This window comes from Denticeps clupeoides, chromosome 6, assembly GCF_900700375.1.
Source record: "Denticeps clupeoides chromosome 6, fDenClu1.1, whole genome shotgun sequence".
NCBI classification, from domain to species: domain Eukaryota; kingdom Metazoa; phylum Chordata; class Actinopteri; order Clupeiformes; family Denticipitidae; genus Denticeps; species Denticeps clupeoides.
In genome coordinates this window covers 19,010,493-19,024,784 of record NC_041712.1, presented here as the reverse complement: position 1 = coordinate 19,024,784, position 14,292 = coordinate 19,010,493, and the positions used below count along the sequence as shown (strand labels likewise).

At 39.7% G+C, this 14,292-nt stretch overlaps 1 protein-coding gene across 1 annotated transcript; it reads right to left on the bottom strand.

The window, feature by feature from the left end:
• Nucleotides 1-2,267: 2,267 nt before the first annotated feature.
• Nucleotides 2,268-14,231, bottom strand: csf1rb (colony stimulating factor 1 receptor, b). Its single transcript, XM_028982406.1, has 21 exons — nt 14,134-14,231; nt 11,661-11,915; nt 11,264-11,548; nt 9,643-9,779; nt 9,387-9,549; nt 9,102-9,303; nt 8,888-9,003; nt 8,674-8,782; nt 8,239-8,423; nt 7,546-7,676; nt 7,328-7,454; nt 7,053-7,157; nt 6,842-6,952; nt 6,592-6,754; nt 6,265-6,341; nt 5,882-5,988; nt 5,674-5,796; nt 3,576-3,687; nt 3,381-3,480; nt 3,160-3,265; nt 2,268-2,790 (listed from the first exon to the last, which is right to left on the bottom strand). The coding sequence occupies exons 1-21, from the start codon at nt 14,180-14,182 to the stop codon at nt 2,641-2,643; spliced, it is 2,913 nt and encodes a 970-aa protein (XP_028838239.1). The 5' UTR covers nt 14,183-14,231; the 3' UTR covers nt 2,268-2,640.
• Nucleotides 14,232-14,292: the final 61 nt, after the last annotated feature.

Sequence of the window (14,292 nt, the reverse complement as noted above, 5' to 3'; positions counted from 1 at the left end):
TCGCTTAAATTTTAAATTTGGATTTATGCTTACATTTATATTTTAATGTAGAACCTAGAATTTTTCTTGTAAAGAAAACTTAATTAATTTAAAAGCAAGGAACGCAGACAGGGACATTTTATAAAAATGCAAAGAATTCAAATGATTGTAAGCAAGGTGAAGACAATCTTTCTGACCAGTTGGAATCAGTTCACATTTCCCATCAGTGTGAATTCAGTACTTCACTTTCTCCCAGTTAATTGGAACTCCATGCTGGACTTCCTCTTCACCGGGGCGTTGTAATGTAAAATTGCTGATAACATGCATTTTTGGCACTTGTGTTTCATCCAAAACATGTTGTCGTGTACAGTAGCGGCTCTTGTCAGGATAACACTGACATAACTGAGATATCTGTCCGCATGCAGTAAATCGTCTACCGCAGGAGACGTGCTCCAGCATGTCATGGAGCGGAGAGGAGTTACACTTCTCCTCCCAGATAGCACTGGAACAAGAGAAGGAGGCTGTTTATGCCAGAAAAATGCAAAACCTGCAAATTCCCACTGCAAAGTTTGGATGTGTGGTGGACAAACAAGTCCACTTAATAGACAATTAATGTTAAGGTAGATGTTGCACCATCAGCTACATTCTTTTTCCTTGGCTAGGCCTGTGAAACATAGACTAATAACATGTTGAAGGCAGAGAAGGCAGACAGAAAAGAAACAATGACACGCTAACCCAGTCTGACATTCAGACAATCCTTTGGGATTCTTCTCATCTCTGGCTTTATAGGCAGGCATCTACAAGACAGGAACGCTTTTTCCCGCCCACACCTAGGCCATGCCCTGCAGGCTCACATTAGAATTTACAGCATTAGACTGATATTAATGCTCGTAGTATAACCAGTCATAAAGACTTACATAAACATGCCCTGAAATGTCTTTTCCTCTTGCATTTCTTAAATTAGTTTATTTTTTATAAACTTTGATGAGAGTTGACAATTATACCAGTAGACAATTAATTGAATATGTAGATAATATAAATAATACCAGACAAAGTAAAGTAAAACATGCAGAAAGAATTTTAGTTTGGTGTTAGGACACCTAGACCAACCAGAACATCTTCTGACACGTCTGTGTTGGAGATAGTGCCCAGGACAGCTCTGCCCATTGGTGCTCAGTTGGGATGAGATCTGGAGACTAAGTGATGTTTCAGAGATGCTTGTCCTGTAGAAGGAGGCATCATCATTCTGGAAGATTTGACTCCCACAGGTAAGTACATGTCATCATTGCATAAAGTTTTACAATTTTATGTTGATCTGCTCTAATTGTTCATATCAGAGACATGTGGTGGTCCAAACCATGGATGCATTTTTAATTTGTGTAATCATTGATGTAATTTTATGATATATGATGTACACATATCTGAACATGTTTCTGCAGGTCCTTATATAAAAAGATTTCTTTAAATGACTTGTATTGACATCGGTGAAAGAGAAGCTGAAGATGAAATGAAGTTTTATTTTTTTCATTCAGTGTCCTGTACTGCCACCTCGTGGACATCATCTCCCCTCATAAGGAAGACAGGTATTGTGTGTAGGTTACACTTCTTCTGCACAAAGTGTAATAATTTGCTCAAGAGTTAATGATTTATCACATAGGACATAAGGAAACGTTTGAAAAAAAATTGCTCCCCCCCACATAATAAATGTCTTTGTTTTTTCCATAGCTTTTGTTGTCTGGCTCTTTGTTGTCGCTGTAGCAGCTTTACACCCTGTCACTGTCCGATTATTTAACAACCGCTCCAACGGTCCCTGTGGTTTGCCAGAGCGGCCTCCTTCTTTCTGTGTAGAAAGCGTTCAGAGAATTTCACAACAGATGGTTTCAGAAGAGAAGTAACTGTTGATGCAATGTCTGACTTTTTATTTTCTGAGGACATCTCCAGAATTGTTACTTCCTGCTCGTAAAAATAAGCCATTTTCCTGACATACTCTATAAATTGCAGACACAGCGATTCAGAGCTTGAACCCTACAACCTTCATTTAGCCAAACAAGTATTAATGTGTGAACAATGGGGCTTCCTTTTCACACATTGTTTATTTACGTTTATGTATTTAATATTTCAATTGCCCCTCGTTTGTTGAGTGTTCAGCAGTTTGAGGGTGTGGTCAAGGCAAGCAGAGCCACACAGATTCATGTAAGATTTTTAATTCTATTTGTAGCTGTAAGATCAGAGGTGATTTGGGTAGAGAAAGTTTATTTTGTGTTGTAATGATGGACTCTTATTCAATATGTGGTCATTAAAGTGTTTATTTTCTGTTTTATTGTACAGATATAAATCTTTTAAAAGTTCATGTTGCTTTAATTAACATATTTTGTCTTAACCAACAAACATAACGATCTGTAAATTATTCCAGTAGTTTCTTCTAAACAGAGCAGTGGTTTTTCAACAAGTATAAAACACACACACATATATATATATATATATGCATATTAATTACACAACTAAATGTCTATGCATGTTTGTCAACATGACTAATATCATATCTGCCAGCTACATAGTTCAGACATACAAAAAGTGATAACGCAACAAAATGGAGCAATTTAGGACTCTCTGCAAATGCATATTGGAATATTTCTGTCCTTGTGTATGTTTAGTGGCCTTTCAGCAGAACTGATAGTTGTTCTTCATCAGAGGCTGCTGTTCAGCTCCATGGTCAGGTGACTGGTCACATGACTCCTCGCAGGCTGAGGGTGAGTCACATAGCTTGGATGCCTCCTGGTCGTCCTGAGAAGGCTGCATGTTCGTGTAACGCTGATTATGGCAAATAGAACCAGTTAGAGAAAACTAAGAGCATTTTGTTGTGATTCTGTCCAAATCTCAGTGGAAGCATGTCATGTCAAGACAAATCACCCTGTCCTAACAAAATTTGAGCCCAAAGATTGCAAAAGAGGAATGTAAATAGTGATCTTGTGATCTGTTTGTTGGTCCTCCACATGAGAGCAGTAAAAAACAGAACAATAACTATATCTTTGAATCCTGTAGCGAGACAGATAGATAGAAGCTTTTCTCTTACACAAAATTTTACAGTGAGGAGGAACATGATGATCAGTTGGCCAAGCTCTCACCTATGAAACTATAGTTTATATTTACTATAGTATATATTAATGCCTTATTGCTTACTTGAAATGATGAGCCTGGTAGGAGCTTTTCAATAAGCTGTCCAACTTTACTGAAAGTTGGGCGCAATGTTGGCTCCAGGTTCCAGCACATTTCCATGATGTTATATCTAAGACAGAGACCACAAATACGACATGTGTGTTATTATTAGGCTTTCCAGCCATCCATGCATGAACTTATAAAGTTTATAAAACTTGATTTTTTCTTTTTGTTCATATACTTACATCTCAGGAGGTGCAAAATCAGGACTGGACATGTGATATCCATCCTTAATCATTTTATAGAATCTGGGATCCACCATAATTTCAGGATATGGACTTTTCCCTTATAAAACATAAAGTTGAATGAACATGAACGGCATGAAGGGTTACACATTTGTGAAATGTGACTATAATAATATATGCAATTTCTGTCCTCACCAAGGGAGAAGATTTCCCACAGCATTATTCCATAGGACCAAACATCACTCTGCACCGTGTACACACAGTCAAAGATGCTCTCTGGGGACATCCACTTCACCGGCAAGCGAGCCTGCACAAGAAGTGTGAAAAAGCTGCACTCATTCTGTACATATACCATGACCTCTGCAGTCTTTGTTATCCGCCATATGAATTGAGAAGTAGCACCTTCACTGAATGCTCTTTTTTCTTCATAGTCTCAATCACACAAGAAATGTAACATTTTCCCCACGAGTGGTAAATGAGAGACAACAGACGGTCCAGGTGCATAAAAATCAGAAAGTGAAGTGGGCTTTGGTTTAAAACAATTAAACATATAAAAATATAATGATATAAATGAGTGCCAGGCAAGTATCATGTTATTATCATGGTAACACATTTGATAATGTGAGCAGTTATTTTACTTTATCTTTTTTATTTTTTAATTGTTGTCTTATTGTTGTCTAATTTTATTCTGAAAGTCTGGTTTTGAATACACATACATATAAACCTTGGATCACAGGAGGGGTGGTATGTTGATCAGTACTGGCTTGAGATGTGCGTCATTACATGTCTCATATGAACCGGAACAGAGAACAAATCTGGTTTAGAGTGCGTGGGTGCTAGTATTACTACTTGTTTTTCCTACATATTGTCGAGCCGACATCTACAGGGACTGTCTAAATTAACAGTGGTTAGGGAGACCAGATTTGACCATGTGAAACTCTGGACACCTCAGTGTTCACTCAGTGATCTTGCACACGTTGCTCAGAAAATCTGCTTCAATAACACATATCATCATAGACTGTGCATATTATAGTGTATAATGCAAATGTTACCTACAGAACATTTGTAAAAATGTTTATATGAGTCGCTGCACTGAAAAGCCCAGAATGTAATTTGTATGTTGCAACAGCAACAGAAAGCTTTAGTTCTTACTCTTTGCATCTTCTGTAACTGCACTTCTGTCAACCACTCATTGTTAACTTTGTGCGACACCATGCATTACATCGTGTCTTGATTGGCTGTAAAGGCATGCGCAGCCAGACTGGTCTGTACGAGCTTGCACTAAGACATCTGAGATCTGTCTTTCCAAATTCATGCTTGGGATAAGGAAGAGTGTTCCGTGTTAATGCATAAGAAGGGCAATTGTTATGCTCTGAAAAAACATTACTATCACTGAAACCTATAGGGGCAACATAAAAAAATGCTAGCCTATTAGATTAATTTTAGTGGTATTGATTTCTGCATTACACAATAATTTTCTTATGCAGAAAATTATCACCGAAATTATGGTTTTAATTATGTAACACTGAGGTGATCCTGGAGCACCAGTTGAAGGGATCTGAAAAACAGGGAGTTTAGTCTTGACTCTTACCACCATTTTTTTAATGAAGTATCCTATATACTGTGTAAATGTAGAAGCTTATTACTTTTACTAGTATACTTCTCCTAGGGTAATTCATGAGAGTTATTATTGTGCATGGGGACAAGGATAATGAGATCTTGTGTATTGACCATAGTGGTCATAGAAGTGTTATGAAGACAGTACCCCCAATTGTGGAGTGAAAGTGATTGATTTTGTCATAATGATACCAAGTAGATCCCGCCACCTTTTGGCTTTCGAGTCCACTTTCTTAACTGCTTTGCCGCCATAAGTTAAAAATGTTTTACAAATGTAATATTTGAATTACTGGTGAAATACCGCCCCCTATTGATCTGACACCTTCCATTCATGATGACTCAAATTAATGAATCAACTGTATCAAACTAAGAGTCCAGTTCATAGATAAATTGGGGGCTGTGGCCCTTACTGTTATTGTCCGAGAACATTTAAGATTGGATATCATGCTGTCTCTGTAATTGTTTTCTCATGCATTTCTTGGAGTCAAAATTATAGAGTCAAAAGGCAAGAGAAGCAAGAAGGCACAAGAATGGTCAGTATGTTTCCATATATTGTATAGCTGAGCTATTATTTCACAGCTCTTCATATCTTTTTGTATGTTTGGGGCATCAATGTAACATGCAACCTTTTTGATGTCGTGAAATAGTTATGCTATTAGTTATGTGGTGAACTCACATTCCCTTTCACCACGTAGTTAGAGTCATTCATGATGTCTCGAGCAAGGCCAAAGTCGCAGATCTTGGCGACACAGCATTCGGTCAGCAGAACATTTCTGGCAGCCACATCTCTGTGAATGCACTTTTATAAAGAAGACAAACTTATAAACAAATATCTAGTGCCACAGTGGTAGAACAGTTTTTTTACATTATTAGATATGTTTTACATTTCGAGAAGCCAGGAAGTCCATTCCCTGGGCAACTTCATAGGAAAATCGGATCAAGTCTTCCAGGCCGAGTGAATTCATTTCAGTTTCTGACCCATAGCTGCAACCTAGTGAAGGACCGCAGAAGACAGAGGTGTTGATCCGTCCCATGACTGCGTTCCACATTCTGCAAAATCTGTAAATTACTTCAGAAACACCCCGCACAAGATGCACAAGCTTTCAGAAAGGGTGTTTTCATACATTGGCCTGTAGGTTTTTTGCCAAAGTATATAGGACTCGCCGTGAATGAGCGCCTTGTGCCTTTTCTGTGAAAAAAAGGTTGCTGTTGCTGGAACACTGTGGAGCTTCTGTGGAAAACAGAGCTTCAGTGAAAGACTGTTTACCCTCAGAGAGAGGTCTTGACTTCATTCCTAATGTCATATCCTGGTAGTCCGACGCAGAGCAGGAGATGCCACTGTCACTATGTGGAAGCAGAAAGAGGAGAACCATACATCATTTTAGCAACCATACATCATTTACCAACCATACATCATTTTAGTGCATTGGTGTAGTGCACATTTTTTCCATGTAGAGGTGATGTTTTTACCCTTGCAGCTACAGTTCAGTATTGCACTAATTTATACTATATGTATTATACTTAAAAGCCACCCTGCAGAGATAACGCTTTACTTATTAGTTTGTGTGTTTGTTCTTCCAGAAACCTGACAGACCTCCTGATACGAACTTCTTGTTTACTGATGTTCTTGTAGAGACAACTGTCCTCTGAGGAGCCATGCTCGCTTATGATGGAGATAATAAACATCTCTCCCCTGCTGCGTAGGAAGTTCAGCAGGTCGCCATGACTACAGTACTCTGTGATCATGAGCATCGGCCCTGGGTTGGAACAACAACTGTTGGTCATTCACTGATGATAGCCACTATTACACGAATGTCATTTTTTATTTTCCAGTGCAGTCCTACCTCCTTGGGTGCAGGCACCCAGCAGGTTGACGATGTTGTCATGTGGTCCCAGGTGACTCAGGATCTTCAGCTCTGACATGAGTGCTTCTCTTTCCTCAGAATGAGCGCTGGCTGCAGGGTGGTAGAAAATAAAAAAGCATACATTTTTTTAGCTAAAGGTATTTGCTGGAAATGAATGAGTGAAGATTTATAAAGCAAGAGATGAACTTGCGTTTAAGCATCTTCACTGCTACACGGGTGATGATTTCATCTGTGCCAAGGCCATAAGCAGTAGCTTCCACCACTTTCCCAAAAGCCCCCGCACCTAATATGTGTCCTGAAACATGCATTAAAATATATTTTCAAATGTGCTGTTACCATGAAATGCATGCATTATACTTTAAACAAATATGACATTTGAAACAGTGCAAAGCATTCCATTAAACATGCAAATGTATCTATTAATACAATTAAAAATAGATATTTCAGATTTCTGGTTTGTCTTACCAAACTTCAGCTTGTCTCGAGGGAACTCCCACTTTTCATTGTATGGAAGCTGGGAGGGGTCAACAAAGGTGTAGTTGTTCCCATCATTTGCCTCAATAATCTTCCACCGGATTTCAAATTTAGGTTTCTAAGGGAGGACAAGCACACAATGATTGCAGAAACTTTGAGTGCACCATGTATGAACGTTACTTTCCATAAAATATGTTTTGAAATGATACCTGTTTGTATTTGTAAAAAACAACAACGAGTATCAGCAACAGGACCAAAGCCAGACCAGATGCCCCCATGAGAGATGGTGTAAAAACCTGTGAATGCCAAACTTCAATCACCCTTGCTGAAGTGAAGTTCGCTGTAACACAAACACAAAAAATTATATATAATATTAATAGGAAACGTAATAAGAAATCTACTGTTCAATACATGAAAATTTTGAATGACAAGATGTTAAGTAATGTGTGAAATATGCAGAAGAAAGAAAGTTGGCCCTACTGACTCATTATGCGGTTATGAGTCAGGAGGTGAGGAGATTTCTGGAGTTTCAGCATAGCAACATTTCACTTATTTGTGAATCACAAATAAATCGATTTACTACTAACTTGAAAAATGTTACAAGTAAAGATGAATAGCCAATTGGTCTAAGAGTAATTGGAGATGGAGTCCAACCTTTAAATTCAACCTGAAAAAGGGCAAAAACTCCCTGATCACCAAAAGAATGTCAGCTCCATTTTTTACATAACACAAGATCCATATAGTTAATCTTTGTTGTGTACATTCATGGTCTTCATTCAAATTTCACTGAAGATGTATTCTATTAATCCCCTTCCATTGACTCTTTAACAAAGGTGAGTGAGAAAAGCACGTACAGTCAGCATTTAATATGATTTTGATGAGATGAGGTAATTGGTTCTCACGAGAAAATGGCATGACAAAGGTGGTTCTGTCCTCCCCAGCAATGTTGGTGGCAATGCACTCGAGGGTTATGGTGCTGTTGGTCTGACTGAATCGAGGTGTGCTCTTGGCTCTCACTGGACCCTGTTCCCCCATCATTACCAGCACGGTCTGCGCAGGAAGTGAAACTCTGTCCGAGCCGTTGCATCTGTATCAGAGAGTGTTCTGTGACTGCAGGGAGGAAAACAATATTCTCCAGCCAACATGTTCCTGGGGTAGTAATGTGTAGGGCGGAAGTAGCCTAGTGGGTATCACAGTATCCTATTAACCAGAAAACCCAGTTTCAAATTCCACTTACTGCCATTGTGTCCCTGAGCAAGACATTTCACCCTAAGTGTCTCCAGGGGGACTGTCCCTGTAACTACTGATAACTGCGTCAAATGTAAATGAGCACTTACATGGTCTGGATGTTTGAGCATTGATACCAGTAGATAGAAGGAAGAGGGAATCCAGTGGCTGAACAGGTTAAAGATCTGTTCTCCCACCTACCAACAACTCTAGGTTTCTCTGTCATTGACAAACAAGCAAAAATAAAATGACCATCAGTGGCTACTATGGAAACTCTGATTGACTCCTGTCCTATATGCAATCCGAGGATTTAGTTCCACCTACGGTGCACAGACACATTGAAGCTTATGGAGGTATAGACCCTGCTGCTTCGGGCGTGGAGGGTGTATTGACCCCGTTCCTCTGCTCGGATCCGCTTCAGCCGAAGTGTATTTTTGCACCTATGAAACAATAGTATCGAAACACCACAAGAAGGAAAGTCAAGCCTGAAACATGAACAGTGACACATGTTTCAGTAAATGAAACTAAAGGCTCTCACCCATTTTTGGTTCTGAGACAAGCTTCTTCTCGGAACGAAGCATTTCTGGAGTTCTCATGTGTAGGCGTGTCCCACCACTGGCTTTCAATCTCGGGGTACGATTCGACTTCCACATCTAGCTCGAGATTTTCTCCCTCATTTATTTTGATATCTCTGCCTTGTTGGTCAGGTACAATAGGGCGAAGCCTGATGTATGGTTCATCTGTCAGAACAACAGAAACAGATATTCATTAGTAAAAGCCATGAACAACCATTTTCTTTTTTTTTTTAAGTCAAATTACTTGCCTATAACCTGCAGATGGATGGTGGAAGAGTTAAAACCGGCCTCGTTACTGGCAGTGCAGGTGAAATTTCCACTGTCAGACAAGGTCGCATTCTTGATTTTCACAATGCTCGTAATCCTAACTTTATTTTTCTGGAACTCTGGTTTTGTCTGAAATTTCACTTCCTGCACAAATCAATTACAAACCAATTGTTTGTTTCAGTTTTCTTATTTTATTACATGACAGGAGATTAATGTTATGTGAAATGTGTTTATTACTTGGCCTGAAGAATGTGTCCAAGTAACAGTGAAAACGAAGTTTGGGTTGGTAAATGTGCAGGAAATCTCCAGTGTTTCTCCAACACATCGAACATATCTGTCCTGCTCAGCAGAAATCGCTGGTGGTGTTCGCACCTCTGGAAGAGAGAGCGAGTGTTTAGTAAAGACGGACCACTCTTCCTGGAACAGTCTTCTATCTCCTTACAATGCAATACTCAAAAGTATGAAAAGCTGCTCCTTCATATACATGTACAGTACAGGCCAAAAGTTTGGACACACCTTCTCATTCAGTGTGTTTTCTTTATTTTCATGACCATTTACATTGGTAGATTCTCACTGAAGGCATCAAAACTATGAATGAACACATGTGGTGAAATAACTGAAAACATGTTTTATATTCTAGTTTCTTCAAAATAGCCGCCCTTTGCTCTGATTACTGCCTGATTCCTTCTGCTTCTATCCACTTTCTGCCGTGACAAGTGCAATTTCCCACTTGTGGGACTAATAAAGGTTGATCTTATCTTATCTTATCTTTTCACACTCTTAGCATTCTCTCGATGAGCTTCAACAGGTCGTCACCTGAGGTGATTTTCCAACAGTCTTGAAGGAGTTCCCAGAGGTGTTTAGCACTTGTTGGCCCCTTTGCCTTCACTCTGCGGTCCAGCTCACCCCAAACCATCTCGATTGGGTTCAGGTCCGGTGACTGTGGAGGTCAGGTCTCCACTTTTTGTTAAGTACATAACTCCACATGTGTTCATAGTTTTGATGCCTTCAGTGAGAATCTACTAATGTAAATGGTCATGAAAATAAAGAAAACACATTGAATGAGAAAGTGTGTCCAAACTTTTGACCTGTACTGTATATACCCCACTCTCATTGAAAACCGGCTTTTCAGTTAATCTCTAGCTACTTTCTATTGTTTTTTTCTCACTGATGATTTTTGGCAGTGTTCACATGTCCTTCATACATTTAATGGATCCCTCCCTTCATTAATTGATGATTTCCTCCCTTATTATAAAGTTTACAAATCAGGCATCTGGTATGTCTAGAAGCGCATATCAAGCACTAACTGATTGATATTCTCTTCTCACCCTTTAATTACACAAAATTACACAAATAACATTTTGCATTAACATGTGTAACTTTTAGAACATTTTAAAGGGTTATCAATCAATAACATATCAAATTATTCATTGTGATTTCCTCATGACTAATTCTTAAGACTAAAGCTTTCTATAAAATTTTAAATTATTACAGCGACACGAGCTTCCTGTTCATTTTAAATGGGGTGACATCAAGCCAATCAAATTCATTTACACAATTTACGGGTTAACGGGCTATGTTGTCACAAGCAATGATTGGTTGCCCCTTATGTGCTCCCTACATGGTAGACACGCCCACCCTCAAACATTTACACAATATGTATGTGTGAGTGTACAGCAAACAAGCCATAGCTGTGTAAACGCGTTCAATATGTCAAATTAAACTATCACAGCAATTGAATTCATTCACAGCCATGGCATTTAATTTTTTGTGTACTTGCATGAAAGTGCCAAGACTGCCTAACAATAATTTCTCACTCAACCACATAGAAAAGCACCCGCTTGAAGGCTAGTCTTACTCTCTATGATGCTTAAGTGGTAGAGTGAGGAGAACTTCTGGACTCCATCTATCCTTGCGCTGCACTTGTAATTGCCACTGTGCTGTGGGAGGAGGTCCTTGACTATGATTCCACCTTTGGGATCTGCAACATAGCGCATCCCTCTCGGCACTGTGCTTCCATTCCCCAGAAGGAGAGAGAAGTCTGTGGCCCTGGGGTCAGTCAGTCGGCAGTCAAATAGGTGACTGGAGCCTTCCTTTTTAACCTCATTTTGTAGGAGCTGGGGGGTAAAAAGGTCATCCCTGTCTGTTGGGGTAAGAACAGGGCACCTTCATAATAAAAAATCTGTACAAATCTTCCGCATGTCAACACTGTTCCTCCATTGTACATCTTTTAATGTTCATCAGTAGAAAAATACCTTTAACATAGAGGTAAACGTCTGAGTAGATTCCCTGCTGTGTTTTACACCTGTATGTTCCTGTGCAGTGGGCGATGGCGTAGTTAATGATGATCTTATCCTCATATGTCTGCTTCCGACAGTGTGGCGGGACCATTGCCCAAGAGATAGGGGGGTCTCCAGTGCAGCTCAGGGAAAAGTTTATGCCAACTGTCAGCATGACTTCAGTCTGTGTCACCTCACGCGAGTTCAGCCTGATCCTTGGCAGATTCCTGGCTTTAAAAATAAAGGACAAGGAAACAGGAAGAAAAAAATTGAGGTCACACACACATGTGAAGTGTGAACATTAATTCAATCAAACAAACAAATAAAAACATATATATACACAGCTATTGATTTCTGAATATTGTATAACTAAACAAAATTGTTCAATATAAACATGTCTGTTTTAAGTCTGTTTTTAAGGAACCTTTATGATAAATAAGTATTAAAAATGATTTATATTAAGATTAAATTGAAATATATGCCATGATGAAACAGTCCCCAAATATGACAAAACCACAAAAAGCAATGCAATTCAAAAATGAAATTTATTTTTTGTGTTTTTCTTTTTTTTTCAAATAAAACAATTAGTACAGAATTAAACAGTCAGACATTAGCTTGCAATCAAAATGCTGTAGCATTAGTGCTCTTAATACAGAGGAACGCTGGTACTAATCAATACACAGTGATGCAGGGGTTAACGAGACAACTTTGCACAATTGCTGTATTTTTGGTGTAAATAGGGTCATTGACAACATTATTCAAAGCGATTAAACCGATAAGTTCGTAAGAAGCTTTGTGGTGTCCAGGTCAAGTCTTGCGTCCATGGCTGAGTGTTCTTCTAGCGTACTACTATTGGCTGGGCTTGGCCAGCTGCTGGAGCTGGCTGGCTATTCGGGAGACCTGCAGGAGAAGAGCCTGGTGGTTCTCCACCAGGAGGCTTTGGTGCCGGGCTAGGTTCCTCAGGACGCTCAGCTGCTGCTTCCCGTCTTCTGCCATGTCACGTAGGGTCTTGATGATCTCTGCCTGTCCGGCAGCCACTTCTCTGTGCTCTTGGACCAGCTGATTGAGTGCGTCATGCAACAGATTTGGCTTCTCTTGAACCAAACCTTGAGGGTCTGTCTCTCCAGGCACTGATGTCACGATACCATGTTCGTTTAGCTCTACAGGGAGTAAAAACCTCAGTGTTTACTGTGAGCTTCTCGTTTTGAAATAGCCATGAAATGGCAAACACAAACATGATCACAAGTCACACGGTTAATCTGAGATCGAGGCGGGTCCTAACAAAGTCAAATGATCGTCTTGCTTGTGATGACAATAAGGTACCATACTGTGCTCATCCTCTATAAGGTGGTAGTAGCGTAGTGGGTAACACACTCGCCTATGAACCAGAAGACCCAGGTTCAAATCCCCCTTACTACCATGGTGAGCATGACACCTAACCCTAAGTTGCTCCAGGGGGGGACTGTCCCTGTAACTACTGATTGTAAGTCACTCTGGATAAGGGCGTCTGATAAATGCTGTAAATTTAAATAAGGAACCAATTAATGGTGCTGAGACACTGGAAGAGATTGTGATTTGAACTCTGTAAGTTAAACAAAGACAACAACGTATTTTAAGAATTTTCAAGAATAGCTCCAGTCGCATTTCCATTGATGGTGCTGCTGGTCTAAGTGTTTTTGTCTAGAGGAAAGGGGAAATGAGAGTGGTCTTGAAATGGGTTTCATGCATTGGGCTGGGGCATGGCAGGGGGGGGTCAACGTCTCAAACGTTGCACCAGGAAACACATTGCGCTGGAGGTGAGGGAGGGCTGTGGGTGGTGAAAGGGGTGTATGGCACAAGCCAGGACTCTGGGGGTCTGTTTCCCATTCCCTCTCTCACTTCTGCTTCGCCTCAGGCAGGATACGTGAGCGTCAGGCCAGGGCTGTTGCAGTCTCTGCTTCTGTTCTGAGAAGCGGCCAAAAAGCCACAAACCCCCTCACCTGCTCGCTGAGTCGGTTAACACATGTCCTGTCATGGCTGCCCAACACAGGCCCTTCTGCTGTTACAGTGCATTTCTGTTTATTAGTTGAATTGCTGGAAACCTGTATGGTTATATTTTAAACCCTCAACTAAATGTAGTTTACTGATTAATCAGTATTATCAGTTGCATTGGAATATTATGGAATGAATATTTCAAATAAATTTAAACATATATACATGCATATAATTAAACATATATAAATAACATATATGAAATAGGTACAACATATGTGATATATGTATGAACAAAGTGAAACAATTTTGGAAGATAAAGAAAATTAAATTCTGTAAAAAATTGACAAAGGACAACTATTATATACTATTATATGTTGTTTTTAACAAAACACAGATTATAATTTGCAAATGTAGATGACATTTTCCCCTGCAGAACACGTAAAAAGTCAGCAAAAGTAGGTACATGAGCCCTTACCTTGTGCTGTGCTTGGCAGCACAATCAGGAAAAGAGCCAGATAGAGCATCGTCTCGTCCGTCACTCAGTCCAAACTGGGTGTTGATTGTGGTGTAGTATGCATTTAACAGCTTCAGCCATCGCAACTTCCCCTTTGGGGCTGCAGCCTAACATGGTCAC

What these genes read in the sequence shown, in the direction of transcription:
- csf1rb (XM_028982406.1), bottom strand. Translation starts at nt 14,182, where the DNA reads ATGCTCTATCTGGCTCTTTTCCTGATTGTGCTGCCAAGCACAGCACAA. An exon ending in GCTGCCAAGCACAGCACAAG is followed by an intron (nt 11,916 to 14,133) that starts GTAAGGGCTCAT and finishes TTATTTTTAAAG; the next exon opens with CCAGGAATCTGCCAAGGATC. An exon ending in TCGAGACAAGCTGAAGTTTG is followed by an intron (nt 7,158 to 7,327) that starts GTAAGACAAACC and finishes TGCATGTTTCAG; the next exon opens with GACACATATTAGGTGCGGGG.